At 59.3% G+C, this 25,349-nt stretch overlaps 1 protein-coding gene across 5 annotated transcripts; it reads left to right on the forward strand.

Moving 5' to 3' along the window:
* Positions 1–657: 657 nt before the first annotated feature.
* FAM118A (family with sequence similarity 118 member A) lies at positions 658–24,317 on the forward strand. 5 transcript variants are annotated; one of them, XM_039235473.1, is made up of 9 exons: positions 658–850; positions 11,362–11,417; positions 12,165–12,420; positions 14,938–15,159; positions 16,716–16,844; positions 17,921–18,206; positions 19,664–19,696; positions 20,208–20,291; positions 23,215–24,317. In XM_039235473.1, exons 2-9 carry the CDS (start codon positions 11,371–11,373, stop codon positions 23,232–23,234), a joined length of 1,077 nt encoding a protein of 358 aa, XP_039091404.1. In that variant the 5' UTR covers positions 658–850; positions 11,362–11,370; the 3' UTR covers positions 23,235–24,317. The 5 variants fall into 5 exon arrangements, with proteins under 5 accessions (XP_039091404.1, XP_039091396.1, XP_039091411.1 ...); XM_039235465.1 differs by having other exon boundaries at positions 659–854; XM_039235480.1 differs by having other exon boundaries at positions 659–854; positions 12,168–12,420.
* The last annotated feature ends 1,032 nt before the right edge of the window (positions 24,318–25,349 follow it).

A 25,349-nucleotide genomic window follows, 5' to 3' on the forward strand; every position in this document is an offset into this window, starting at 1 on the left:
CGCAGACCCTGGGGCACGGAGGGGACCCGAACCCCAGCCGGTGGCACTGCCAGACGCTGGGAAGGGCACTTCTTGATGAGGGGAGAGCGCAGGGGTGTGGGGGGGGGTTCGCGCGTTCACAAACATCTGGCACTGACCGCCGGTTCCGGGCCAGCTTCCGGGGCCCCGGTTCTCTCGGGGAGGGAGGCACAAAGCAACAGACAGGTGGACGCGGTTTCAGGGACGGATGAGGGAAGAGCAGAGCGGGGGCTGGGGCGGGGGGTCCCTGCCAAGAGTCGCGCCGCGGAGTCTGGGGCGCCCAAGCGGCGCGCGAACGCGCTTCGGGGCGCGGCCGCCGAGCGGCGCTTCCGGGCGCTCGCAGACGGTCGCCGCGTCCCGGCAAAGTGCGCCTGCGCCCATTTTGCAGATGCGAGAAGCGAGGACGCGCAGCCAGCCCCGGCAGGACGGCGGCGCGGACGCCGGGTCGTAGGCGCGAGCTCCGTGCGCGCCCTCGTCCGCGTCTGCGCCGGAGAGCCCGAGGGGGCGTGGCTCCGGGGGCGTGGCCTCGGCCTCCGCGCCGCCGTTGGTTTCGGGGCGGAACCTGCGCGCGCCGCCGGGGGGCGTGCGCGGAGAAGGCTTTTTGCGCCCGGCCCCTCGGAGCGGCGCGGGTGAGGGCGGCGCGGCGTCGGCTCGGGCTCGGGCGCCGGCTCCCGCCCCTGCTGCGCGCGCAGCCCTCCGCCCGCAGGCCGCTCTCCGCCGGCCCCGCCCAGCGCGGGGAGCGCGCGGCCGCCGCGGGAGCCGGAGCCGAGGAGACCGCTGAGCGGGAGGCGGCGGCGGGAGCGCGAGCCCGGAGCAGCGGCGCGGCGGCCGGGCAGGTGAGGGGGCCGAGCGGGCAGGCCGCGGGGGGCCCGGGCCGAGAACCCCCGCGGGAACTCTGACGGACCTCGGTCCCAGGGACCCCTCCCAGCGTTTCCCTGGGGACCCCAGCCCCCCGAGACGCCCTGGAGGGCGTCAGCCTGCACCCCTCCGGATCCCTGGTCCCCGAGACCCAGTCGCAGTCCCTGGGCCACCTCCGGCCCCCGCCACTTTGAGGACCCCGGAACCCCGAGACCCTGTGCGGTTTCCCCTAGACTTCCAGACACCCCGAGGATCCTCAGTTCCAGAAGCCGCCCCCACATTGCCTGAGGCCCCCCTGGCCCCCCCCACCCCCCCCCCCCCGTCACCGTTCCGGTGCGCAGGGCGCCTGAGAAGCCCCTGGGCCAAGCAGGCCCTCGGGGCCCTCTCTCCGCACCCCGGGGCTGCTCCCCTGCCTCCCTCTACCACCTGCTCTGAGTGCCCCACTCCCCTTTTGGCTGGTCTCCGGGCCGGGTTTCTCAAACCGAGGGGCTGCGGACCCCGAGGGGCATCCGTGAGCCTTCGCCTGGGGTTTGTGAAATCCCGACGATAATACACGAGAAGAGGGGGCAGATGACCGGTCACCAGAGGAGCCTTTGTAACAGAGCGGGGGTGTGTGTGTGACCTCACCCCCCCACCGACCGTTTGTGTTTGCGGTTGCATTGAGGCCAGGGCGGGGACGCGTTTAACTTTTAATGCTCTTTGGTGCGACTCCTAGGGCCCCACGGAAGAGTCCAAAGAACACAGCTGGCAGGGAGGGAGGGAGGGAGAGCTACGTCAGGGCAAATCAGGCTTTGATGTTGTCTCCCCGGCTTAGTTTTTCCATTGGTGGAACGAGTCTCTTTTCCAATGCCTGATAATCAGGAGGAATGATCAGCGGAGCCGGAGAAGACAGACACTTGCTCTCAGGGCCCTGCGCTGGGGGGCGGGGGGGGGGAGGGGCGGGGAGGGAGGCTGAGCAGGTAGGTAGTTTCTACGCCCAGTGGCTTTGAGCCCAGCTGGGCAGCATTCTCAGGAAGTGGTGTTTCTGGAGGGCTTCTTGAAGCAGAGGGGGCTGATGGGTAACAGGTGAGCGCAGTCCTGAAGGGTGGGGTGCGGACAAGTTTGCCGGAGCCTTCCAGGGAAGGGGACAGCGTGTGAAAAGGCAGAGGCGGCCGATCAGGGAAAGAAGTGTGGCTGGAGCAGAGATCCGCCCTGGGATGGCTGGAGGAGCGGCGCCTCCCTTCAGCACGGGTTCTCAGGGTGGCATGGGAGGGACTCTGACGTGGGGGAGACTCCAGCTTGGTTCCCGGCTCGTGCCCTTGGCCCTTTTCCTGAATTGCTGCGTCTGCGGTCTCCCCAGTGAATGGTGATGAAGGAAGGTAGCACTTGGTGCATGGAGAGGAGGGAGGGGAACTCCAGGGAGACCGGAATGGGGGGAAAACCGGGAAGTTTGGCAGAGCAGGGGGGTTCGAGACATGGAGTGGCAGAGAAGGGGTGGGCGGCCCGGGCGGGGGTGGGGGTGGGGGTGGGGGTGGGCGGAGGTCAGGGTGAAAGCCGGGAGTCAGAGTTGGAGTGGAGGCCCACTGAAGGGCTTAAGGGGGGGAGTGAAACAGCCCCTGGTGGCAGAAGGGGAGGGAGTGGGTGTTGTCAGGATGAAGCCGGGTCCTGGGCCGAGGTGGGGACCGTGGGGTGGGGACCGTGGCTTGCTCCCTCAGGTCCAGAGCCCTCAGGACTGCTGTTCAGCTCTTTCCTGTCTGAGCTTACAGTTTTCTGCCTGGGAATTGACTTTGAACTTACTAGCCCCCGTAGGAGAGGTTTTGTCCTTTTTTAAACTTAATTTTGTTTCTTTATTTTGAAAGAGACCGTGCGAGTGCAGGAAGGGCAGAGGGAGACAGGCTCCCCAGCAGGCCCCTCGCTGTGGGCACATAGCGCGAAGGGGGCTCGATCCTACGAAACCGTGAGATCATGGCCTGAGCTGAAATCAAGAGTAGGGTGCTTCATCGCCTGAGCCGCCCAGGCGCCGCGAGGTTTTGTCTTTTGGCCCAAAGGATGGGTGGTCACTGGGGCTTCATCGGGGCGACTCTGTGTGTGTCACAGTGAGCCCAGCACCCACACAGGGGCTGCACACTCAGCACAGGGGATGCCCCGAAGAGGCTGATTCTCAGAGATGGAACAGCGTAGAGGGTTTGGAGGTTGAACTTGGGAGCCCAGAGAGAAACAGGAAGTCCTTGAAGGAGAGGCAAGTTCAGATATGTGAGAACTGTCACTCTGGAGACCGGTCCCGGGGGCCCGAAAGCGGGTGACCCTCAGTGCCTGAACAAGTGGCGAGGGCTCAGGCCAGTAGCAGAGGGCTTGGGACCTCATGTGGTGATGAAGATGTTCTGGACCCATGTTCTCCAGACTCTGCCTCCCGCAGCTGTCCAGCACTCACCCCAAGGCTAGTGTGACTTAGCTCAATGTGTAGATTAATTTAATCTTAACTAATTAAATCCAGGAGGACAGCCAATCCTATCGGGCCATGTGAAACATGCTGTTCTAGGCTATGTTCTTTTTTATTTATTTTTAAAAACTTTATTGTTTATTTTGAGAGAGAGACAGAACTGTAGCGGGGGAGGGGAAGAGAGAGAGGGAGACACAGAATCGGAAGCAGGCTGCAGGCTCTGAGCTGTCAGCACAGAGCCTGACACGGGGCTCGAACCCACGAACTGTGAGATCATGACCTGAGCTGAAGTTGGACGCTTAACCGACTGAGCCCCCAGGCTTTTAAGTGTTAACGCTTTTCATGTTTCTAGCAACGCCGTGAGATGTGAGATATTATTCCTCTTCTTACAAAGGAGATAGAGACTCAGTGAGTAACTCAACACTAAGTGGTACCACCAGCACCTAGTTCTTGAACTTGGAAGGCCGGGCTCTTCCTACTAGACCCTGCTTCCTTCCCGCATGGAGCCTAGAGCATCACCTGGCCCGAGAGGGAAGTCCTGGGTGGCGGTATTGGGTCCCCGCCGGCCCTCCCTGCCGAGGTCAGTGTGGATGGCCGGCGGTGCACACGTGTAGACCAAACAGAACTGTTGTGAACTGTTTGTTTTGCTTGCCGCTTCCTGTTGCCTCTTAGATCTTCATCACAGCGGCTTTTCTCAGCATTTCTGGAAAATGAGTCACATAAGCAAGTGAAACTGTAGGTCAGCCTAACACTGTGGCTTGTTGTTTGTGGGGATTTGGTGGTAGAAGGAGGTACCTCAGATGCAGTGAGTGCCGTAGGTGAGGGTTTGGGGTCACGGTGGGGCAGGTGGTGCCCAGGGTAGCGCCAGGTTACGGGCCGTGAGCCAAGAGGGAGCGTAGAGCAGGTCCCTGACTCCTTGGGGGCCTCCGCCAAGTCACTCTGAGTCTCTGTTTCCGCTTCCCTGGGATTGGGGCATCGGGCATCCCATACCTTTGGATCCTTCTGTAATGTTGCAATCCATTAGACGTTTACGTTCTAAAAAGAACGTCTCTTTTTGTTGGGTTGGATACCTGCTCGGGGTTCAGCCTGCCCGTGGCCTTGGTACTGGTGTGTCTTAACCATTGTTGGCTTCTCCTTAAGTAGCTCGTCTGTTTGAGTGCATTTGACGGTGTGCCATCTGATGGACAAACTGTAAACCAGCGGGCGCTTTATTGGGTGGCGGGCTTCCGGCAAAACGTCAGGTGTATCTGCCGTCCTGTCCGGGACCGACTTGCATTAGCAGAACACGTCATGGTGACTGGCCCCTTAGCGGGGTCAGTGTCGGCCTGGGCCAGTCGCGAGGTGAGAAGAGCTACTTCACGGGGTTATTGGGAGGGTTGAGTGAGGCAGTGCATGTGAAGTGCTTCGTACCCTCCCCTGCCTCTCTCGTGAGGGCACAGACAACGTCAATAACGAATGTCATTTCTGGACTACACTGTGACTTCTACGGTTTTTCTTGGTGGTGGGTTTTGTTGTTTTCTTGGTTTGGGAATTTATGCCCAGTTTCTGCCCAAGCGACTCCGGAGGCTTGGTTCATTTATAACAGCTAAAAATAACCATTCCCCCCCCCCCCCGTCATAATTTATTTTGACTGAATTTTAGAAAGTGATTGATTAAGCATCATGTGTTCATATTAATGTTTTGTGTCTTCTGTAAATTGAAGAAAACCAGTTCGTCCTAAAGATCCCTTGTTAGCAGCAAGGCGGGCACGAGGTTTAAGCAGCGCTGTGGGCCGATGAGGGTAAGGTGGCACTCGCTGCCTTGGCACCGCAGTGCTGCATCAGATCCCCCGGTGCTGAGGGAGCCGAGCCCCCTGCTCAGGTGGTTGACGGTCGTGAACTTTTTTTTTTTTACTTTTTAACACTTATTTATTACTGAGAAACAGAGACCGAGCATGAACAGGGGAGGGGCAGAGAGAGAGGGAGATACAGAATCTGAAACCGGCTCCAGGCTCTGAGCTGTTAGCACAGAGCCCGATGTGGGGCTCGAACCCACGAACTGTGAGTGAGATCATGACCTGAGCCGAAGTCAGACACTTAACCGATTGGTGGTGAACCTTTTACAGGTGATTGAGAACCAGTTAGATGATGGACTCACCCGGAGTTTTCCTAACAGTCCAATCGGTGGTGTGGAGGTGGTGGGATTCCCAGTTGACATATTTGGAGACTGAGGTCCAGAGAGGTCTCCTGGCTGGGATGTGATGGCGTTTTCTTGACTCCAGACCCTGTGTTGTCTCTGCGCCGCCCCCCACCGCTGCCTCTGGTGGGAGTTTCTGGGGTTTTGGGCTGGGGCCCCTCTTTTGTGGTTCTGGAAGCTTGATTGTTATCCATTTGCATCTTGTTTCTGGATCAGGTGAACCTAGTCATGCTCATCAGACTCCCCAGCTGTACATTTCTCAGTCCCAGGTGATTCATTTGCAGTTAGAGCGTGGCTATGAGAAGTGCTTGGAAGCTTGCCCTTTTTTTTTTTTTTTTAATGTTTTATTTATTTCTGAGAGAGAGAGAGACAGTGTGAGCAGGAGAGGGTCAGAGAGAGAGGTAGACACAGAATCTGAAACAGGCTCCAGGCTCCCAGCTGTCAGCACAGAGCCTGACACGGAGCTCGAACCCACAAACTGTGAGATCATGATCTGAGCCGAAGTCGGACGCTTAACCGAGCCCCCCCCACGCCCCTGGAAGCTTGCTTTTGTTGCCCAGTGATTTCTGCTTCTGGGCCCCCTGCCCTGCCCTCTGGTCCGCATGGGAAGCCAGGCTGCTGTGAAGAAGGCGGTTTCTGGGAATCACATGGTAGTAGAAGGAGGGGACAGTGTCTGCGGCGGGAGCTATAGGAGCCGCTGTAGGACGCTGCGCAGCGTGAGCTTTAGGGCTCCCAGACTTCCAGACCCTCCTGGTGCAGCCCAAGTACAGCAGGTGGATTTGGGCTCCTTTAAGGACATCCCAGTCCTTAGGAGCCCACACTGGGTTACACTTGACACTTACACTTGACCCTTGAACCACACCCGCTTGAACTGTGTGGGTCCATTATGCACAGCTTGTTTTCAGTGAATACATTGGAACATTTTTGGAGATTTGTGACTATTTGAAAAAACACAGACAAGCCACGTAGCCTAGAAATAGCGAGAGACTTGAGAAAAAGTTAGGATATGTCATGAATGCATAAAATATTTGTAGATATTAGTTTATTTGATCAGTTAACTACCGTAAAGCTTACACAGATCCATTAAAAAGTTAAAATTCATCAGAACTTGCAAACTGTACGTGACTTCATTCGCCATGAGAGGAGTGTAAACAGACGTAGACGTGCACTGTTAAAACTGCAGGAAATTCCCTGTGGTCATACTGTCCAGTCCTTATTTCGTTGCTACTTCTGGTTGTGTTGGTGGTGAGTTCAAGTCCTCCCAGTAACTGCTTAAGATGCCGTGGGCACTGATCCCCTGTGAACAGTTCAGCCCCCTGTGAATGTTGCGTCCCGATAAAAAGCGCTCTCTGGTGGCTCTTGCTCTCTGTAGTTACGTTTTGCGGGAGTCACATGTTATACCCAGATTTCCAACCATGCCAGGTGCCTCTGTCCCCTTAGCCCCGCCCCGTTCTCCTGTCAGCACATCTGCACACCTCGCTGGTCACTTTTGTAACTGTAGCAGCTGGCTGTGTTGATAGAATGTTTACTGGGGCCTGCCCTCCAGCCAGGCCTCTGTGGGACTCCAGTCATTTGTAGTCGTGGGGACCTGCGTCAGACTCCTGCACGCCTTCTGGGAGCACCTCAGTCCGTCACTCTCTGGGTCCACTGTGGCTGAGTTAAAAGCCAGCGTTTGGAAAATTTGACAGATGCTTGTAGGATCCCCTCCCCTGCTGTGTAAGAGGGATCTATTTTGAGTATATGTCCACGGTATACCCCCCTTCTGTGACCGGGCGCTTATAACTCAAGAGCTCCCGTCCCCGCACTCCTCTATGTCACTCAAAACCCGTGTCATCCGTTGCTAGGGAGAAAGGAAGAGGTTTATCTGAGATTTGTTTCAGGATCCCTCAGACCCTAATTCATGGTGTGTGCTGTAAAGTAGTTTGTAATAGAAAGTAATTAAGGTTCGTTGGAAGGTTTTTGTCGTGCTAACTTAATATAAGACCATTCTTGACAAACATTTTTCTCTCTCCCCCTTAAAACCACGGATCCGGGCACTTGTTGATCCGTTCTTTTTTCCCTTCTCTCGACACTTTCCTGTCTCTGTGCTCTTCGTGGTGGTGAAAACGGCGGACGGAATGAGCGTTTCAGACGGAGGTCGGTTCTGTAGGTCAGCGCCTGGCTTCAGCAGGGCCTCGGCTGGCCTCACGGGGATCACTCATGCAGCTGTCATGATCTGGCTGCTGGACTGGCCCCGAGTGGTCCCCGGTGGCCTCTTCCATGCTGGGTGGGTGGATGGTGCCGGTCGTCAGACGGCGGGCCTTGGCTCAGCGCTGGTGGCCAGTCGCCCTGCCCGAAGGCTGGACTGCACTTAACGAGGCCCGGGTTCCAGAAGGCTGCCTCCAGTGTCAGAGTGCTCCTCCCGTCGTCGTCGTCGTCGGTCAAAGAAGTCACGTGATGATGGGGACCGTCCAAGGGCGTGGTTATCAGGAGGCACGATGGTAGGGGAAGGTCATGAGCAGTCTGGCCCAGTGGGGTTAGGGAGCTGGGAGGGGGCTTGTTTCACCAACTGTAATAACAGACTGCGGTCATAGTTTATTCTCTTTTGCGTTGGACCCCGATTGATGAACATGTATTTCGTGCTAGATGCTGGGGGTTCAAAGGATAAGACCATCTCTGGCTCCTCTAAAGCTAGTTCATAAAACACTCATGATCTCAGATTTTAAGCAGAAAACATGCTGTTCAGACTTTTAATTTGTGGCTTTAGAGAAAATGGACGGGAACTGATCCTACAGATCCGTGTTGGCGCCTGATTCCGCATCCAGGAGGTGCTGATAGGTCCTTGAAGAAAAAAATGGGATGCCCTGGGGCTGCAAACTGTGGTGACGACATGGTCGCCAAGGAGACCAAAAGATGCAGCTTCTAAAAGGTCTCTGAAGGCTTTTGTTACTGCTGTCTGGCATCTGACTGGCTCGGTGCAGGGATGGGAACAGACGGGCAGAGGCTTGCCATCCTGCCCAAACTTCTAGGATCTGGCCCTAATTGCTTTGGAAACCCCCTCCTTGGCCCTTGGTGTAAGGAGGAGGAGCGCTTTGGGGTACTTCCTGGGTTATGGTGAGATTTGGTTCTGGTGCTGACAAGTCTGCTGAAAGCACAGGAAGTGAGGCAGGTCTGCAGCCCGCGTGCTCCAGCGGACCGTCGGCGTCTAAATATGGGCAGCTCTGCGCTGCCTCTGGTCCTTGGGCTGAGTTTTCCTACGACTGAGCGCTTCCCCCGTGGGCTCCTTTGATCCTTAAGGGTGCACAGCAGGGCCGCAGTCGGGAGGCACCTCCGTGCCTTGAAGTTGGAGCCCGTGATTCTGTCTGAAGTCCTGTCTGCGGAGCCGGCTCCTGACCTTCCCGAGCTCAGGCAGGGAAAGAGGTTTGAGCACTTTAATCCAGCAACAGAGCCCACGGGAGGGCAGGCTCGGGTGTGTTACGAAGGGCTCAGTACTTGCCGGGTGAGTTCTTCTGGAAAACTTTGAAATCGCCTAATTTTGGTTACATCTGGCCCGCCAGAGTTTAAATTGTTCATACTTTGCAGACGTGTCAATGCAGTATTTAGCATCCTGGTTCATAGCTAAGGTCCTGCCCGTGTGGGGAATCACAAGCAGTTGAACAGAAATTGGAAGAGTGACAGGTAGAAGGTTTTTTTAATTTTTATTTTTTACCATGGGAACAATTTGAGGCCTTTCTGAAGTCTTTGGTGGACCAGGGAATGTTTAACAAATATCCTAGGGGCGCCTGGGTGGCTTAGTCGGTTGAGCGTCCGACTTTCGCTTAGGTCATGGTCTCGCGGTTCATGAGTTCGAGCCCTGCGTCGGGCTCTGTGCTGACTGCCAGCTCAGAGCCTGGAGCCTGTTTCAGAGTCTGTGACTCCATCTCTCTCTGACCCTCTCCTGCTCACGCTGTCTCTCTCTCTCTCTCTCTCTCCTAGAAATAAATAAAACATTAAAAAAAATAAAAAATGAAAAATATCCTAAAGTGGGGCTTTAGGTGGCTTAGTCGGTTAAGCGTCCGACTTTCGCTTGGGTCATGATCTCGAGGTTCGTGGGTTCGAGCCCCGCGTCGGGCTCTGTGCTGACTGCCAGCTCAGAGCCTGGAGCCTGTTTCAGTCTGTGACTCCCTCTCTCTCTGACCCTCCCCTGCTCACGCTGTCTCTCTCTCTCTCTCTCTCTCTCTCCTAGAAATAAATAAAACATTAAAAAAAAAAATCCTAAAGTGTTGCGTAGAGAAGGCCGACATCAAAGTCTGTCCTCGCAGGAGTAACTATTTCAAATAGATGAGCATTATTTCGGGGGGAAGGGTGGGAGGCAGACCCAGCAGTCAACCAGCCGCATAAGCATCTCACCTTCACTTTTCAAATACGATTGAGTAGGAATGAGCCTCAAGGTCTGTTCTGAAGCACCGAGGAGGGTAAGGAGCCGCCTCCCTGGCAGGTCGGAGCCCGCACTGTTTGACGCACGGTCTGACCCTCCACACACGTTCGCAGGAGAGCGCCTCAAGCCTTCAAAACTTGGTTGGCACGAATTTTTGTTTTATAGTTGTTAAAACTGACAACTGGTGAATGGTTAGTCATTGATAACCTCGGGGCTGGGATCCAGGGTGCCTTCATATGGTGGAAAGCCCCGATATTTGTTTCCTTCCTTAGAAAATATCTAGTAGGTTAAAAAAAAAAAAAAAAAAAAAGATTTGACTCAATGGCTCTGATCGGAACTCCAGTGGGAAGGAGGAAGGGCGGGAGCCAGCCCCAACTTTGCCTGCCTTTCCCCTTGGATGGATGACAGGCATCCGTGCACGATTCCACTTGCCTGTGGGCTGTGATTTCTTAACATTCGAGGGAAGGGTACAGGCACCACTGGGATGTTGGTGCCAGGTCTGAACCCTTTCTCGGGGCCGGGGTGGGACAGAGGGGTGTATCTCCATCGTCCGGGCATAGTCTTCGGATCCCAGTTAGCTCTCAGATCTAGTGCTTCTAGACTGATTAAGCCTTGTTTACTTGCCCTGGGAAATTATTTTTGGTGACCTGATTCTAACTGAGATTAAAAACAAAAGACTACACTGTAGCGACTTCTAGCTCTGAATTACACTTCTAGCTCTGAATCTTTAATAAGAAAAGGAAAACGCTTTTCTTATAACACATGGGAAAAGAGTAGGGTATGACCTTTGGACTCGAATGATGGGAAAAATGTAAAATGTCTAGAGGGAAATGTACACGTTCCTAACAGTTCTTGCCCATAGGCAGCAGGGTTATGGGCTTTATAAGCTTGGTTTTTCTGTATATTTCTTTGTTTACAGAAATGTTAGTTCTGGAATTGGGGGAAAGTGATTCTGTAAAATTTGGAGAGTGTGGAGATAGTTTGGCCATAGAGACCTAGCTGGTGTAAGATGCTTGTTTCACGGAAGCTAAGAATGGACCTTTTTTACTTGGATTTCAGCCCGGCTGCGGGAGGGCTCGGTGCCTTGGCGGGGACTCTTCCGCCCCCTGAAAACGTCGCCCTCCTGGCCTTGTTCTGGTGCGCCACTTGCCATCGCTCCCCGTGACAAGTCATTTGCATGCATGCTCGCGGGCAGGGCGCCCGGCACTGAGCCCGCCCCGCCATCTGGGCCCAGCGCACGTTCCTTCCCCTCCCTTTCCGCCCAGAGTAGAGCTTCGGAGAGTATGAATCCGAGCCTGTGCCTGGCCAGCTTGGTCGCAGGCGTGGGAACAGTGGCATCTGGATGTGCGCTTTGTATGTGGCATTTCTTAGGTCTTCTGGTTTAACCGAGATCTGGGGCCTTTGATTTTAATCCCAGCTTCAGCCCTTGCAGGGTGGTAAGGAGAGAGCTGTCCCCCGGAGTTGGAAGGCACTGCTGACTCCTTCTTCTCCTTAGGATTTACAGATGGATCCAGTGGAAAAGACGACAAACAGAAGTGAACAAAAATCCAGGTAAACAAAGTCAGCTACGCTGCAGGCAGGGTTAGAGCACGCGCCCCGGGCCTCCTGACCCGGTGTTTGGCCCCCACACGGGGGACGTGGAAGGAGGACACAGTGTCAGGAGGGGTGCGGGGGGTGTGCAGCCGCCCTGCGCTTCAGCGTCAGAACTGTTCCCGAAGGCAGTTCTCTCTCTGCCCGAGGACGTGGCCGTAACCTGGTCTCCGGACCAAGCAACCAGTGAGCCCAGGGTCCCGTCGGAGACTGGCAGTGCCGTGCCTCCGGGAGGGCATTCTCCGGCCCTGCGGACGGCGGGTCGCGGGTGTTAAGTGGGGCTGGGTAAGGAGGTGCCAGCCTGGGGTGGGTCGCGATGGAGAAATGGCAGCAAGCCAGCTTGGGCCGGAGCCTTTCTTACCTGTCACCGCCAGCGGGGTCATTTTGTCATCGCGCCCGGCAGCGTCAAAGGAATTCAAATTGCCGGCCTTTTGTTACATACGTGTATCACTTAAATGGGTGCTTCCCTCCATGGGGCTCCCGGGATGAGCGAGGCACAGCTGTCCCCAGCTCCTCTATGGGCTGAGGGCAGAGCATGTGAGATGAACCCACGAGGAGGACGGCAGCCCCTCCCCCAGCAGCCGGAAGTAGGGGGCCAGGGGCGCACCTGGGTTTGACCTGAGCCCCGCAGGGTTCCTAGAGGTCATTTTCCCTCTGGTCACGGTACTTCCAGGATGACTTCCGCTCTCTCCTTCCTTTGTTTTTAAGTAGAAAGTTTTTAAAAAGCCTCATCCGGAAGCAGCCCCAGGAGCTGCTCCTGGTCATCGGGACGGGCGTCAGCGCCGCGGTGGCCCCGGGAATCCGTGCCCTGTGCTCGTGGCGGAGCTGCATCGAGGCCGTCATCGAGGCTGCCGAGCAGCTGGAGGTGCTTCACCCGGGGGACATCGCCGAGTTCCGTAGGAAAGTGACGAAGGACCGGGACCTGCTGGTCGTTGCCCACGATCTGATCCGGAAGATGTCGCCTGTAAGTCTGTCTGAGGGCCGCTCCGGGTCCCCCTGGGGAAGCTTGCTTCTGGGCCGGGGGTCGGTGGGTCTGATGTGAACCCTGTACGAGCCCGCGCTGTGTTATGCTCTCGGCAGAGCCAGGCCCACGAGCCGGTGTTCACGTCCCTTAGAACTTGAACCATCACTTGTGACAGCGGTGATGCCGGGCACACCGTGGGGCTCCTGACAGAGCCCGAGCCTAGTGGAGCCCAGGACGTATGTGACGTGGTGTCTGGGATGTCGTGTCCCACTGGGGACGGACCTTATGACTTCATTCCCTTTGCGCCAGGGGTGCTGGTGCCGGGGAGGATGGGGTGGGGGGCTCACCTTGGGCAGCACGGACGCCAGGAAGCCACACGATGTGGGAGAGGCCAGGGACGGGTTTCTTCTGGTTCCTTCTGTGTTTGTTAAAGCACAGCCGTCGTCTGAGAGTTGGGGGGGGACGTGTTGGAGACACTGCTCAGAGCACGAGAGGGTGTCTGAGGGTCATCGTGGAGACCGGGGGAGTTTGGGCTGCTGCGACCCAGCTGCCGACTTAATGAGATGACTGCAGCCCCGGGGAAGGGCTTCGGCTGCTGGCCGTCCCGGTGGCGGTGTTGTGTTGACGCGGGGCAGGCTGCACGCGGGACAGGGCTGGCGGGTTGCCTGTTAGGTGAGTACAGTTGCCGGTGCCCAGCCACGTGATCATACGTGTCCGTGGCTGCTGTCACACGTTGACGCAGGGTTGGGTAATCATGACAGAGACTGGGGCCCACAGAGCCTAAAGTCGTCGCTGTCAGGGCCTTTGCTGAGGAGGAACGGGGACGAGTCGGTGGACAGAGCGGTGTGGCGGGCGGGGCGCGTGCTGGTGAGGTGGTTCATTTGGAGGGAGGCCAGCGGGGCGGACACTCAGCCCTGCTGCGGGCAGAGCCTTCATCTGCTCTTTGGTTTAAACTTCATAAAACCAGAGTTAAAGTGAGGCCGGTGGGAACAGTTGTGTGGGGTCCCCCCCCCCCCCGTGGTCAGCAGGTTGAGAACAAGTATGTGGGGGGCGCGGGGAGGTGTCTGTCCCAAATGCCAGGAAGTCAGGAAGTCCCAGCCAGAGAGGAAGGGAAAGCTTAGTTAGGAGTCCCGGAAGGCAGGCTACCCCTGGGAGAAGGGAGGGGGGAGGGGGGAGGGTCTCTGGTCCCATCGGGGGTGGGCGGGTCCTGATGGTTTTGGAGTCGCCCTGGGCACCGAGGTGCTGGCAGGACTGGCAGAGAGGGGAGGCCCGGCCACAGGTTCTGAAAGGGCCCTGCTCCTGGTGGTGAGGAGGCTGGGATGTGACGGGCCGCATGGGGGACATGGGACACCAGCAGGGGAGGGAGGGAGGGAGGGAGGGAGGTGCCTGGAGGCTCAGCTGAGCAGGTGAAGGAACCGGCAGGAACTGGCACAGAAGTGCAGCCATAAGAGACCTAATAGGAGCCGGGACCCTGTGGGTGCCCCCCCCCCCCGTCTCCCCAGGCTGGGGCACATGAGGGCAGCGGCAGGAGGGGGACTCTCACGGCTGAAGATGTGGGAGTTCACTGGTGACTGTCCCTGGGAACAGGGGTGGGGGGCGTGGGGTTCCAGGCTGGGGAGGGATATGAGAATGTCGGAAAAGGGCATCGAGTGCTGTCATGGGGGTCTTGTGACCTGTGACCTCCACGGGACAGAGGGGACGTCTGATGGACAGTCCTGAGGGTGGGCTGGCACATTTGCTGTCATGCATCTTGGGGCGGCCGGGGAGGCTCGGCCCTCCGGAGCGCATGCTGCCACCTGACCCTGCGCCCCCTCCCAGCAGGGCTCTTCAAAAGCTTGTGTGTACTTGCGGCTCCCCCTCCCTCCCCTTGAGGCCGGGCTTTGCCCCAAGTGTGCAGGGAAGCAGCTCAGGTCAAGGCCGAAGGTGCCCTTTGTGCTCCCTCCAGAGGCCAGATCTCATTCCCGTCCCATCGAATCACTCAGCAGCAGGTGCCTTACTGTCCTCCGCCTAATTTAAGATGCTGCAGGACCGAGAAGACCGCACCCCTGCACCCTTCCAGGGGAAATCTGCAGTCTTTCCTGTGGCCTTCAGGGCCTCACACCGTCTGGTTCCAGGTCCCCTCGCCTGCTCACCCTCACCCCCGGGGGCCCCGGCTCACCCTAGGACCCACCCGTGCGGTTGCTACCTCAGTGCCTTTGCATCTGCTCTTCCCTCTGCTCGGGGTACCCCAGAGGCTCTCTGCTCCAACATCCCCGAACAGAGGCCCTTCCCAGTGCCCTTGGCCCCCAGCAGCACCATCCCCCCTTTTCTGCTTTACTTTCCCAGAAGGTTTGCCACTATCGACGTATCCCTTACACCTTGTACGTGATGTGTCTCCCTCGCTGCAGTTTTAGGGAGCTCTCCCAGGTCAGGGGTTCCTTCCTTTCCTTCTCAAACCAGCAGCCGGAACGTGGCCGCGTAGGTAGGTGCTCGGCCGAGAGAGGGTGTTTTTGTAACTCCTGTTGCACCTTTCCGTAGCGCACGGGTGACACCAAGCCCAGCTTCTTCCAGGACTGCCTGATGGAGGTTTTCGACAACCTGGAGCAGCACATCCAGAACCCGCTGGTGCTGCAGTCCATCCTCAGCCTCATGGACCGGGGCACCTTGGTCCTGACCACCAACTACGACAACCTGCTGGAGATCTTTGGGCAGCAGCAGAGCAAGCCCATGGAGTCGCTGGACCTGAAGGACAAGACTAAGGTGCGGGGCCGGGGGGGGCGAGAGGGGGGGGGTAGTGGGGGGGGCTGACCGAGCCCCCCTCTCACAGCAGCACATCTGCTGTCACCAAACCCGGAGGGTGGGGGCTCTGTGCCTTTGAATGCGTGTGTTCGCGGCACACGCGCCTTGTGGGAGGGGGTGTGGGCCCCGGGGTGTGGGTGGCCCCTCCCCTGCCTCACAGGTAGGGTGATGCCGGGTGTAACATCGGTGTCTTGTTTTTCCCCCCGAATACTGTGCTTGAGCATTTTCCTGTCGGGAAGTGGATTAGAAGCTCGCCTACAAACGGCAGTGTACCTGCGGGACCGAACCAGAATCGGGGCTTCTCTGTCCCTGTGAGCGTCCTTCCCAGTTGTGCGCAGCGCGGCCGGGGAGAGGGTTCACTCCCGCCGCCTCCTGCGTACTTCCGTAGCGCCACATCCCAGAGGAGCTGCGGGGTCAGAGGGTCGGAGTGTTTTAGACGATGCGAGGCACCAGATTGCGCTCCAGGAAGTGAGCCAGTCCCTGCTGCCGGCAGCTGCGTCCGCGCACGTGTATCCCACGTCTTGTTACGCGTGTTTCCAAGAGGCCACACACGATGCACGTCTCCCATTGAGGCGGACGTCGGCCAACAGTTTGCATTTTCGTTCCTGTTATTGCTGAGGTTGATCATGGTTTCATCTTGTCGACTGTGTTTCTGTTGTGAAGCGTTTGTGTCTGTTGTGTTTGCCTAGAGATGTCACGTCCTCACTGACCCTGCCGCTGGGCTCTCCGGGTCTCCGCACAGGAAGCCAAAGCGCATAGAGATCGCGCCTCGATGTTGAGAGCTGCTCTCTGGCGGCTCCCCCCCGCCCCCAGCGTGGCAGGGTTGATGCGTGCCTGGGGACGGCGCCCCAGGGCTGTGCTGGCACGGTCCTCACCGTGGGGGCGCATCCTCCCCCGAGCTGTTAGTGACCCGTGACCGCGCACCTGCTCTCCGCCCCCCGGCTACACGGTCACATCTGTGCGGCTCGCTGGCTGTTGTAAATCGTGTCTCTGGAAGTCACCTGCAAAGGGCCTGTGGCAGGAGCGCTGGCTGCCCCACCTTCTGCGTGGTGCCCGGCGGTGCCCCGCCTGCCCGCTGAGGGGACAGTGGCCCTGGCGTGAAGATGAAGTGGAGCGTGTGTGATGGGCATCTTTTCAGGGGCCCCATTCTAGATTGTGAGACGAAGTCAGTGTAGGGCTATTTGATAAGGTCTTTGGCCCCGTGTGTATTTTCTGGGCGTGACGACAGCGTATCCACAGCGGTAATAAGACCTGGCACGTGGATGTGACAGTGGTCCCGCTCGTGCCCCACGGCGCAGGTGTTTTCTGCAGAGCTGCCGTAAAGCACTTCTGTGTGGTCTCTGACGGAGTGGGCGGGGCCGGCCCCCGGCGTCTCAGGCTCTCCAGGTGTCATTGTCAAGTGAGACGTTTCTCGTTCTTTCCACGGCACGTTGCAGAAACCACGAATCCACCGTACGTGTTTCCCTCTTCCGTCTGTTTGAAATCCCCTCCCCCCCCGTGGGGGCTTGTGTCCGCAGGTCCTGCAGTGGGCGAGAGGCCACCTCCAGTACGGGGTCCTCCACATCCACGGCCTGTACACCGACCCCTGCGGGATGGTCCTGGACCCGTCTGGGTATAAGGATGTCACCCAAGACCCGGAAGTCATGGTGCGTTGCCCGTGTCCCTCGGGACTTGGTGGCCTCCGGGCACGCCTGCCCCCCTGGTCACCCAGCGGGCCCTGTCCACGCCTCTGTCTCCTGGGGCCGGCGCGGCCGCTCGGGGACGCGGGGCGCTGTCTCCGGCCGGGCCTGCGGGGCCCCGCGTGCTCCGAGCTGGTTTTCTGTGGCCCCTCCGCCCGACCTCAGGTGGGGTTTCCTTTGCATTCTTCCAGGCCTCTCGTCTCCTTCCTCTGCTTGGCAGCCTCTCCAGCTTTCAAAACCTCGGTTTACACTCGTTCCCTGTGAGGCTGTTTTGATATTCTGGACAAAATGAAGCGAGGAAAAGTTTTTGTAAACTCTTAAGTGGAGCGCTTAGAAAGCACAGTATTTTCTCACTGAGTCACCGCTGGGCTGGGGATGGGCGCTGCGGGCCACGCGCTGGTCCCGGCTCAGGCGGCGTGGCGGGTGGCCAGGCGGCTGGGCTGACGCTCCTCACTGCCTCAGTGATGCTCTTGGGGCCGGGAGGACGCCCGGCTGGCACCGGGCCTCCCTCCAGGGTGTCGGGTGTCTGAAGTGGCGACTTCCCGCCGCGTGCCTGAGTGAGAAAATACTTGCCGCCCCCTCCTGCCTGCTCCCCGGGGTCCCTGTCCTGGGCGCTCCCCCCCCCAGCTCCTCTGCTCTCACTCCCAGCAACCCAGCTCTGAGCCCAGCACCCCCGTTCCCATATGCGAGCCATGGAGACCCCTGAATTCCAGACCGTCATACGCACATGGTTCTGGATAGAAACAAATGGAATGTTCTTAGCTCACTTTAAAATTGTACTTAATTCCAGAAGATCTGATCGGAGGGACTGCACCGCAGCACGGCTGGTGGGTGGGCGTTGGGCTCTCCTTCCTCCAAGGCACGTCTGTGCGGGACATTGATCGGGACCTGGATCGGTGACCCGGGCTGGGCGGGGAGGGGCTTCCGTGGGAGCCGGGCAGGGACCGTGTGCTCGGCGCGGCTGGCGGGAAGGCCTGTTGCCTGGGGACGTTGTAGCGGCGTGGCCACGCGCCATCCCCGCGTCTCGGTCGGTTTCCCCGCAGGAGGTGCTGCAGAGCCTGTACCGCACCAAGTCCTTCCTGTTCGTGGGCTGCGGGGAGACCCTGCGGGACCAGATCTTCCAGGCCCTCTTCCTCTACTCGGTGCCCAACAAGGTGGAGCTGGAGCACTACATGCTGGTGCTCAAGGAGAACGAGGACCATTTCTTCAAGCACCAGGCTGACATGCTGCTGCACGGGATCAAGGTGGTGTCGTACGGGGACTGTTTTGACTACTTCCCCGGGTACGTGCAGGACCTCGCCTCCCAGATCTGCAGGCAGCGCAGTCCAGGTACGGGCCCCTCAGGGCGTAAACGGACAGCGTTCGTTCTGCTTTTCCCTCCTTGTTTGAGACCTGGTGTTCGCAGCGCCCCGTAAAACGGAGACGTAGTTTCACGGCCCGTTACCCTGACCGGCCCTCCAGCGCTGCTTTTAAAAAGGTCCGTGTGTCCTTTACAAGCTGGAGGCTGGGGCGGCGGGCCCGACGGCGACGGGTGCGAGCGGAGCCTGCGCGCTCAGCGCCCCACGTGCGGTGGCCCCGTTTGTTCCTGTTTCGGGGGACGCGACGCCCCCAGCCCCTCCCTGGGAGAGCGGGCCGCCCAGCGGCCGCCGCAGTCGGGGTCCCGCAGCCCCGCAAAGCGCAGAGACCTCGTTTATGCCCCTGTCGCTGTGGAGGCACAAAGTGATTTCACGAAGACTTTCCTGTCCTTTTGCAAATAATGTCCTTTCCCCGCCGGGCCCAGGGCAGCACGGCCTGTTGAATCCTTCTCGGCCCAGCTTGTGGGGACCTGTGACCTGCGCAGGAAGGGCCAGGGTGACTGAGCAGTTTTTAAACGGGCCATCCTGACGTAAGGGCGGGTAGCGGCTTTGAGTTTGGTGGCATAAAACACAGACGATGGCGGACGCGGAACAGTCTTCACTGGTTGTCATTTAATTGCAACCAGAGCCCATCCCCACGCCCCCCCCCCCCACCCTCCGGGCAGGGGACTTGGGTCAGCCACTTAACGGCAGGATGTGGCCGCCGTGACCTGGAAGATTGTGGGCCGCCGGATGCGTGGATCGCCCCAACGGCTTCGTCTTTCCCTCTAGTCATTGCGAACGGTTTGCGAACAGTTAGCAAACGACTGCTTTACGTTGAGGGCAGTGGTCTGTTTCGTGGTCAGAGGAGCAGCAGGGACGGACGCTCGTGGGGTCCCGCACCCCCGTCAGTTTTACCTTCTCCACCTTCACGCTGGGTCACAGGACTCGCGGCCGCGAAACACGATTTGATAGGTGGCGAGGCCAGCTCGGAGAGGCAGCTCGCTTGCCCAGTGAGCTGGGACTGGATCCTGTGTCCCAGACAGGCCCGCACCTCCTTGCCCTGCCCCTCCGCACGCACGGCTGCCCCGAGGACCAGGACCCCACGGGAACCCGAGTGGGCCCGGGCTCTTGGGGTGAGCCCTCGTGCTTTCCTGTCCCCACCAGGCCCCGGCAGCGAGGTGGGTCTGACGGGCTGTCAGGGCCGAAAGCTCTTTCGGACTTGTAAGCTGTGACCGTGTCCTTATGGACGTTTGTGCTTATCCTCGTGAAGTACCGCTCCCGACTGGAGAGGACAGTGTCCCGGCGAGGACAGTCACGGCCGCGGGTACGGCCGCCCGGGTGTGCCACACGCGGAGCCCCTGGGTCCTCGCAGTGACACTGGGAGGAGGTAAGGAGGGGCGCTTGGCGGCCGTGACGTCTGGGTTCTGCTGACTGTTCTTTCTTCTCCAGATGCTGACCGAGTGGACAGCACCACGCTGTTGGGTAAACAGATCTTGATTTTTACCAGCCCGGTTTTTGTTCCGTTGTCTGGCCGCTGCCGTTGTAGAAGCGTGGAGCGCTGCGGGCAGTGACCACGTAGCCGCTAGTGAGACGGCTCCCCCAGAGCCGGTGACGGCTCTGGCCAGTTACGAATCCACAAGACCAGACCGGGCTGGGTGGCGACCTGCGTCCTTCTGGGGTGGCCTGGGCACCGGGCTGTGTGGCCGCGGTGGCCCGGTGGGTAAGGGGGTGGTCTGTGCGGACCTGTGTCCCCGCCCGCCTTGCTCGGCGCCTCGCTTTCCGTTCCTGCCTCGTTGCCCTGCGCAAGGACACCTTCAGTGGGCCCTTCCCGCTCCCACGTGACTCCCAGGTCCACCCTTTGCTCTGGAGGAAAGCGTAACCGTGGGGTAGGGCCGGGGTTGTTTGGCCGGTGCTTCAGCAAAGTCCGATCTGTTAGTCCTTGAAGGGTGGATTCTAGGACGGATCGGCTTTTACAGAAGTTTTCACCTTGCAGGGAACGCGTGTCAGGACTGCGCCAAGAGGAAGCTGGAAGAGAACGGGCTTGAAGAGTCGAAGAGGCCCCGCCGGTCCGATGCCGGTACGTGCGTTCTCCGCGGCGGCCGCTTGGCCACACGCACCGGTGTCGTCGCTGAGTTCTGTCCGCTCGTGGGGCCCTTGCCGCGGGTGGGAGGGGCGACCGCACGGAGGCCCCGCCGAGGACATGCATGTCTGTCGAAGGCTGCACGTGCTGGAGGAAGCGCTCGGCGGTCGGGCCGGGCGTTCTCGCCCCCGCTTCGAGAAGCAGCCATGTTGGGAGCCTGTCCCCACCCCCGGCACCCAGGGCTGGCCACCGTCCTGCCTTCCGTCCCCTCGGTCCACAGAGAAAACCGCTTCAGATCTCCTGTCTTGTTCCCTGTGTCACCGACGGAGAGTTACAGGACCGTTGATTTAAGCGGACAAACGTCTGTGGCTCCGGGAGAGGGGACCCGGCGCACTCACGTCCTGCCTCCGGGTGTCCGTGGCCCAACACTGGCTGCCGATCCGCCCTCCGCGCCCCCTCGGCCACCTCCCTTCCCTGAGCCGCTTCTCTGCGGAGGTGCTGGTCGCCAAGGTCACATCATTGACCGTGCCCTGCGGTCTGTCTAGAGGTGGTGGAATCTAAGGTTGGAAAACAGAAGCAATTACTTTATTAAGACCACACAGCCGTTGGTTTTCCTGGCCGGCCGGCCCCCCGGGGGCTGTGTGACCGGGCCGTGTCCGTGCTGTTCTCAGTTCAAGGGCAAGTGTGTTTTTTCGCTTGTTACATGTTGGTGTTGCTAGTGTTGCTTTTTATTTTTGGAGGAGTTTCTAAATTTCTATTTGCCCTTGTCCAGAAAATAATGTCTTGGGGTATTTTTTTTTTTAAAGTTTATTCATTTGAGAGAGAGAGTCAGAGCTGAGGAGGAACAGAGAGACAGGTAGGGAGAGAAGAATCCCGAGCAGCCTCCACAGTCAGCACCGAGCCTGATGCATGGCTCGAACTCAAAAACCATGAGATTATGACCTGAACTGAGTTAAGAGTCAGACACTTAACCGACTGAGCCCCCCGGCGCCCCACGGTATTTTTCAGTGGCTCATCCACTGTCATACTGGCCTTCCCTTCCTGTGACATCCGGCCTCTGCCCAGCTCCGGGCTGGTCACTCTTGCCATGTGGGAGCTCTCGCTTCCCAGGCCACGGCCCCGAAAACCTTCCGGCCTCCTGCCCCCGGCCACGCGGCCGGGACCTCCTCGGGGGGCCGCTCGCAGCCCCGCATGTGGGGGGACTGACACCTCGAGGCCCGGGCTGTGGGATTCTGCCAGGGACCCCGTTCTCAGTGATTTGTAGGTGATCTGTTGCCTTCCTTTCTGGAAGCTTTCAGGACCTTCTCTTTCTCGTGTTCGAAATTTCACGAAGATGTGTTTAGACGGAATTCTTTCTCATATACGTTGCTCCATCTTCTTCCTGATTCTCCAGTCCGGGGATACCCCCCGTCTCCCTGAGTACATCTTTCCGTCGTGGCCCCTCGTCCCCGGCCTCCTGCCGCCCGGCCTCCTGGATTGCGTTCCGAGGTCTTGTGTTTTCTCTGATGTCTCCCTGCTCCATTTGTTTTCAGTTTTTCAAAAACTTTCTGGGAGATTCTCAACTTTACGTCGTAGTCTGCGGGTTCGGTTTTTATTTTGAGAGTGTTAAGTTAATTTTGGGAAGCGCTTTGGTTTTCTGACACATTCTCTTTCATAGCATCTTTCCTCCCCTCCGCCAAGACTGTGCTGTCTTTTCAGATCCTGAGAGGCTACCAGAGGCTTCTCTGGCTGGCTGACTCCATTCCTGACAACACTGGGATTGCAGAGTTTTAAAGCAGAATTTAGGTGTTTTTTTTTTTTTTTTAATTTTAAATAAGAAAACCGAAGCAAAAGGCTCCTAAACACCTCATTGTCCACCAAAAACTTCTAGGCCCGAGGGAGCACGTAACCTACCAGTTCACCCACTTCCTTGGCACCTAGAAGCCCGCGTACTCCCGGCGTCTGCCCCCCGCGGCCGAGAAGCCGGCCCTGCGCAAGCAGCCTGTCGTGGGTACAGTGGTTTCACGATGCTGGGTGCAGATGACGCTGAAGTAAAACGAAGCGATTTTGGAGAGTGGCTGCGCGCAGTGGCGTCACCGGAGTAGGGCTGGTGACGACGGGACACGGAGGCCGTGGCCTCATTCACACCGCTGGGTGGACGCCGGCGGTGAGGGCCTCCGCGCACTTCCCTCTAGAGGGAGAAGGCTGTTCGGGGCGTTTCCTGCTTGGTCTTTCCGCAAATATTTGGAATGTGGATTCGGCTCCCGGGCACGAGTGTAACCCGGTGACAAGGGAAAGAATGAAATGAGCGTTGACTTGTTTCCTCCAGGGCGGGTGGTTTTTTCCACTGGTGTCTCTCCTCCGATTTCCCCGTCTGTCCGGGGCTCCTCAGTCGCCTGTGATACTTAAGAAGGCGGATCTTCCGATCGTCTCTGCGGATAGTGTTTCCGCCGCCACAGTCGTGCGTGCGCCGCGGCTCCCGCCCGGGGCCCCCGCGGGGCGGCAGGTGCGCACCGGGGGGCAGGGCTCACGCCTGGCGGACGTGTCGGGGGCAGCCAACGAGCCCCACGTGGCGGCACCCACGCCAGCAGCTGCTTCTCCCCGGGCGGCCGCGTCTGCTCAAAGCCCTCCGGGCCGCACTGCGCGGGTGGGGGGGGGGGGCTCCGATCGCAGACCCGCCCGTCCTCCAAGAAGGGAAGGGGCGCCCATATCCACGGGGTGAGGTTCCCATCGATCTTCGCAAACCCAGCGCGGTGATTTCCTTTGTTCCCTGACGCCGTGCACAAGTCACGAAGCCGTATCTAGACCGCGGCCTCTGCGTCGGAGTCATTCTCAGGGCCTGGAGCGCGTGCGCACGGCCGTGGGCGCCGGGACGCCTGCCGCAGGCCCCCCTCCGGGCCGGGCCTCACCGTCTCGGTCTTGTTTCTCCTTGTTGCTACAGATGACGCCGCGGGGTCTTGAACTCTCTGGAATCAGTGCGTTCCCGCAGCCTGCAAACCAGCCTTCTGTAACCGCAGTGCCGTACCCCGAGCGACGAGGAACTCCGCGTGGGCCCTCTCCCCCCCACATCCGCCCCGCACCCCGGAAGAGCCGTGCGGGGGGGCGGCCCGGGGCCTGGGGCACCACCCGCCGTGCGGTTTGAGCGCCCGGGAGGCAGAGCCTCGCGGGGCCGACGGACAGCCGCCTCAGGGACCGGAGCCCGCCCGCCGGGCCCCCTCCGTCCAGGGGGTTTTTCTAGTAAAAAGGGGAGGGTGAGGACTGACCAAGCAACAGTAGTTGCCAGAGGAAAAAAAGACACATTTACGATTTTTACGTGGAAACGTGTTGCTGTAGGAGAAAGTTGAAAGTCTGCTCGTCGCGCTCGTCGGCCGGTAGGGAAGGACGAGCGGGTGCTGGGCGGCGGCGCCAAGCCTGCGGCGCAGAAAGGTCGGGTGTGAAGAGGAGAGCGCGGCCCGGGGGGGGTCCCTGGGGTTCCTCAGGTCCGTGACTTGGGCTCTGGGGAGCGGCGGGCCCAGCGGCCGCGGAACCCCGGAGCCAGAGGGCCTCCCACGAGCGCGGCTCAGCGCCCCGCGGGTTCCGTGTGGCGAGGGCACCCGAGAAGTGACCAGCAGAGCACAAGACCGAGCTTGCGACTTTCAGTGAGAAGGGAAACCCCACGCTTTCGGAGACTTTATTCTACGGGGAAGGTCCAGGCTTCCCGTTTCCCTCCCAGGAGGCTCTCTCCCCGGGGCCCGCAGACCAGGGCAGGCAGGCTCGTCAAGGGCGTCCGGGTTCACGCAAGGCGGAGCGCGCCGGGCCGGGGGCACGGTGGCCGTGGCCGTGACCCCCGGGACCCTGCTGGGTTTCCTGCCAGACTCCGTGTCGCTCCCCGCGGGCGGCGCTGGGCTCCCCCGGGTACGGAGAGAGTTAGGAGCAGAAACGTAAGGTTGGGACGTGTTGAGAGAGAGAGAAGCTGGAGACCTGCTTACGACATTCTTTTCCTTTGCGAGGCATGAAAAATCAATCTTTTATGTTACTCTGGTCATAAATAAAATTTTAACCTCAGCTGCGCGTGCCCAGCGTTAGTTCCGGCAAAGCTGACGTCGTGCGTGTGAGGAGCCCTTTCACCTTCAGTTCTCTCTCCAGTGAGCAAGTGAGTCCTGTGTGTGAATCTTTTAACAGGCAGACAGAAGTGTGGGTTTTTAAAGACACACTTACAGTGGCACCAGAGGGGCGCCTGCACCCGGCGACTGGTTGGACACGGGGCGGACCGAGGTGACCGGCCTAGGAAATGACGGGGAGGGAAGAGCCGCCGCGCTCGCGGACGTGGGGCGTCCTTGCCGAGCTGCGCGGCCGCCTGCAGTCAGGGCCGCTGTCCCCGATCGCGCTGAAGGGCCAACTCGTTGCCACACGGTTGGTGTGTGAGAAGCGCTTGGAGCAGGACTCGTTTGTGTGTCATTCTGTGGGTGAGAAACCCGGCTCCCCGGCCCCGGGGTCGTGCCCCCAGCGCGCATGTCCCACCGGCCCGTGGCTTTCAGGAATGACGGGAGACCGTACCGTGGGGGCTCCCCGACACCCCGGGTCCAAGGTGAGCGAGTGAGGACAGCCCAGGGTGCGACTGGGGTTGACTCTGAGCTCACGTGGCAACGGGGACGGGCCAGCGAAGTTGTGACGCAGAAGTGGGGGGTTGGCGGCAGCGGTCCCTTTCTTAGAAGCGAACGGAGGACACGCGCAGTGGCCCCTGCTCGCTCCACGCGGTGAGCGGTCGGCTGGGTGAGGGTGGGGGCAGGGCTTTTGTGGCTCGATGTGGGCGCACAGCGCGCTCTGTTTACGGGAAGCAGTGAGTGTCCAGAAGTGACCACGCTGCTCCCGTTACACTTGGGCCCAGCCCGTCTGAGGTGGAGACCGCCAGCATCTCGGAACTCTGTGAAAGTCTGAGAGCACACGCGAGCGTGTGTGCGCGCACACGCGCACGGGAGGGGCAGAGAGAGACTCCCAGGCAGGCTCCCAGCTGTCAGCGCGAAGCCGAAAGCCAGGTTCGATCTCACAAACCACGAGATCACGACCTGAGCGCGAGCCGGACGCGTAACCGGCTGA

This window comes from Hyaena hyaena, unplaced genomic scaffold (assembly GCF_003009895.1).
Source record: "Hyaena hyaena isolate Hyena2069 unplaced genomic scaffold, ASM300989v1 scaffold_4, whole genome shotgun sequence".
NCBI lineage: Eukaryota > Metazoa > Chordata > Mammalia > Carnivora > Hyaenidae > Hyaena > Hyaena hyaena.

Excerpts from the sequence above, each read along its gene's own strand:
- FAM118A (XM_039235473.1), top strand. The coding sequence starts at position 11,371 with ATGGATCCAGTGGAAAAGACGACAAACAGAAGTGAACAAAAATCCAG. Across the intron at positions 16,845-17,920 it reads CCCAAGACCCGGAAGTCATG|GAGGTGCTGCAGAGCCTGTA; the intron begins GTGCGTTGCCCG and ends GTTTCCCCGCAG. Across the intron at positions 18,207-19,663 it reads CTGCAGGCAGCGCAGTCCAG|ATGCTGACCGAGTGGACAGC; the intron begins GTACGGGCCCCT and ends TTTCTTCTCCAG.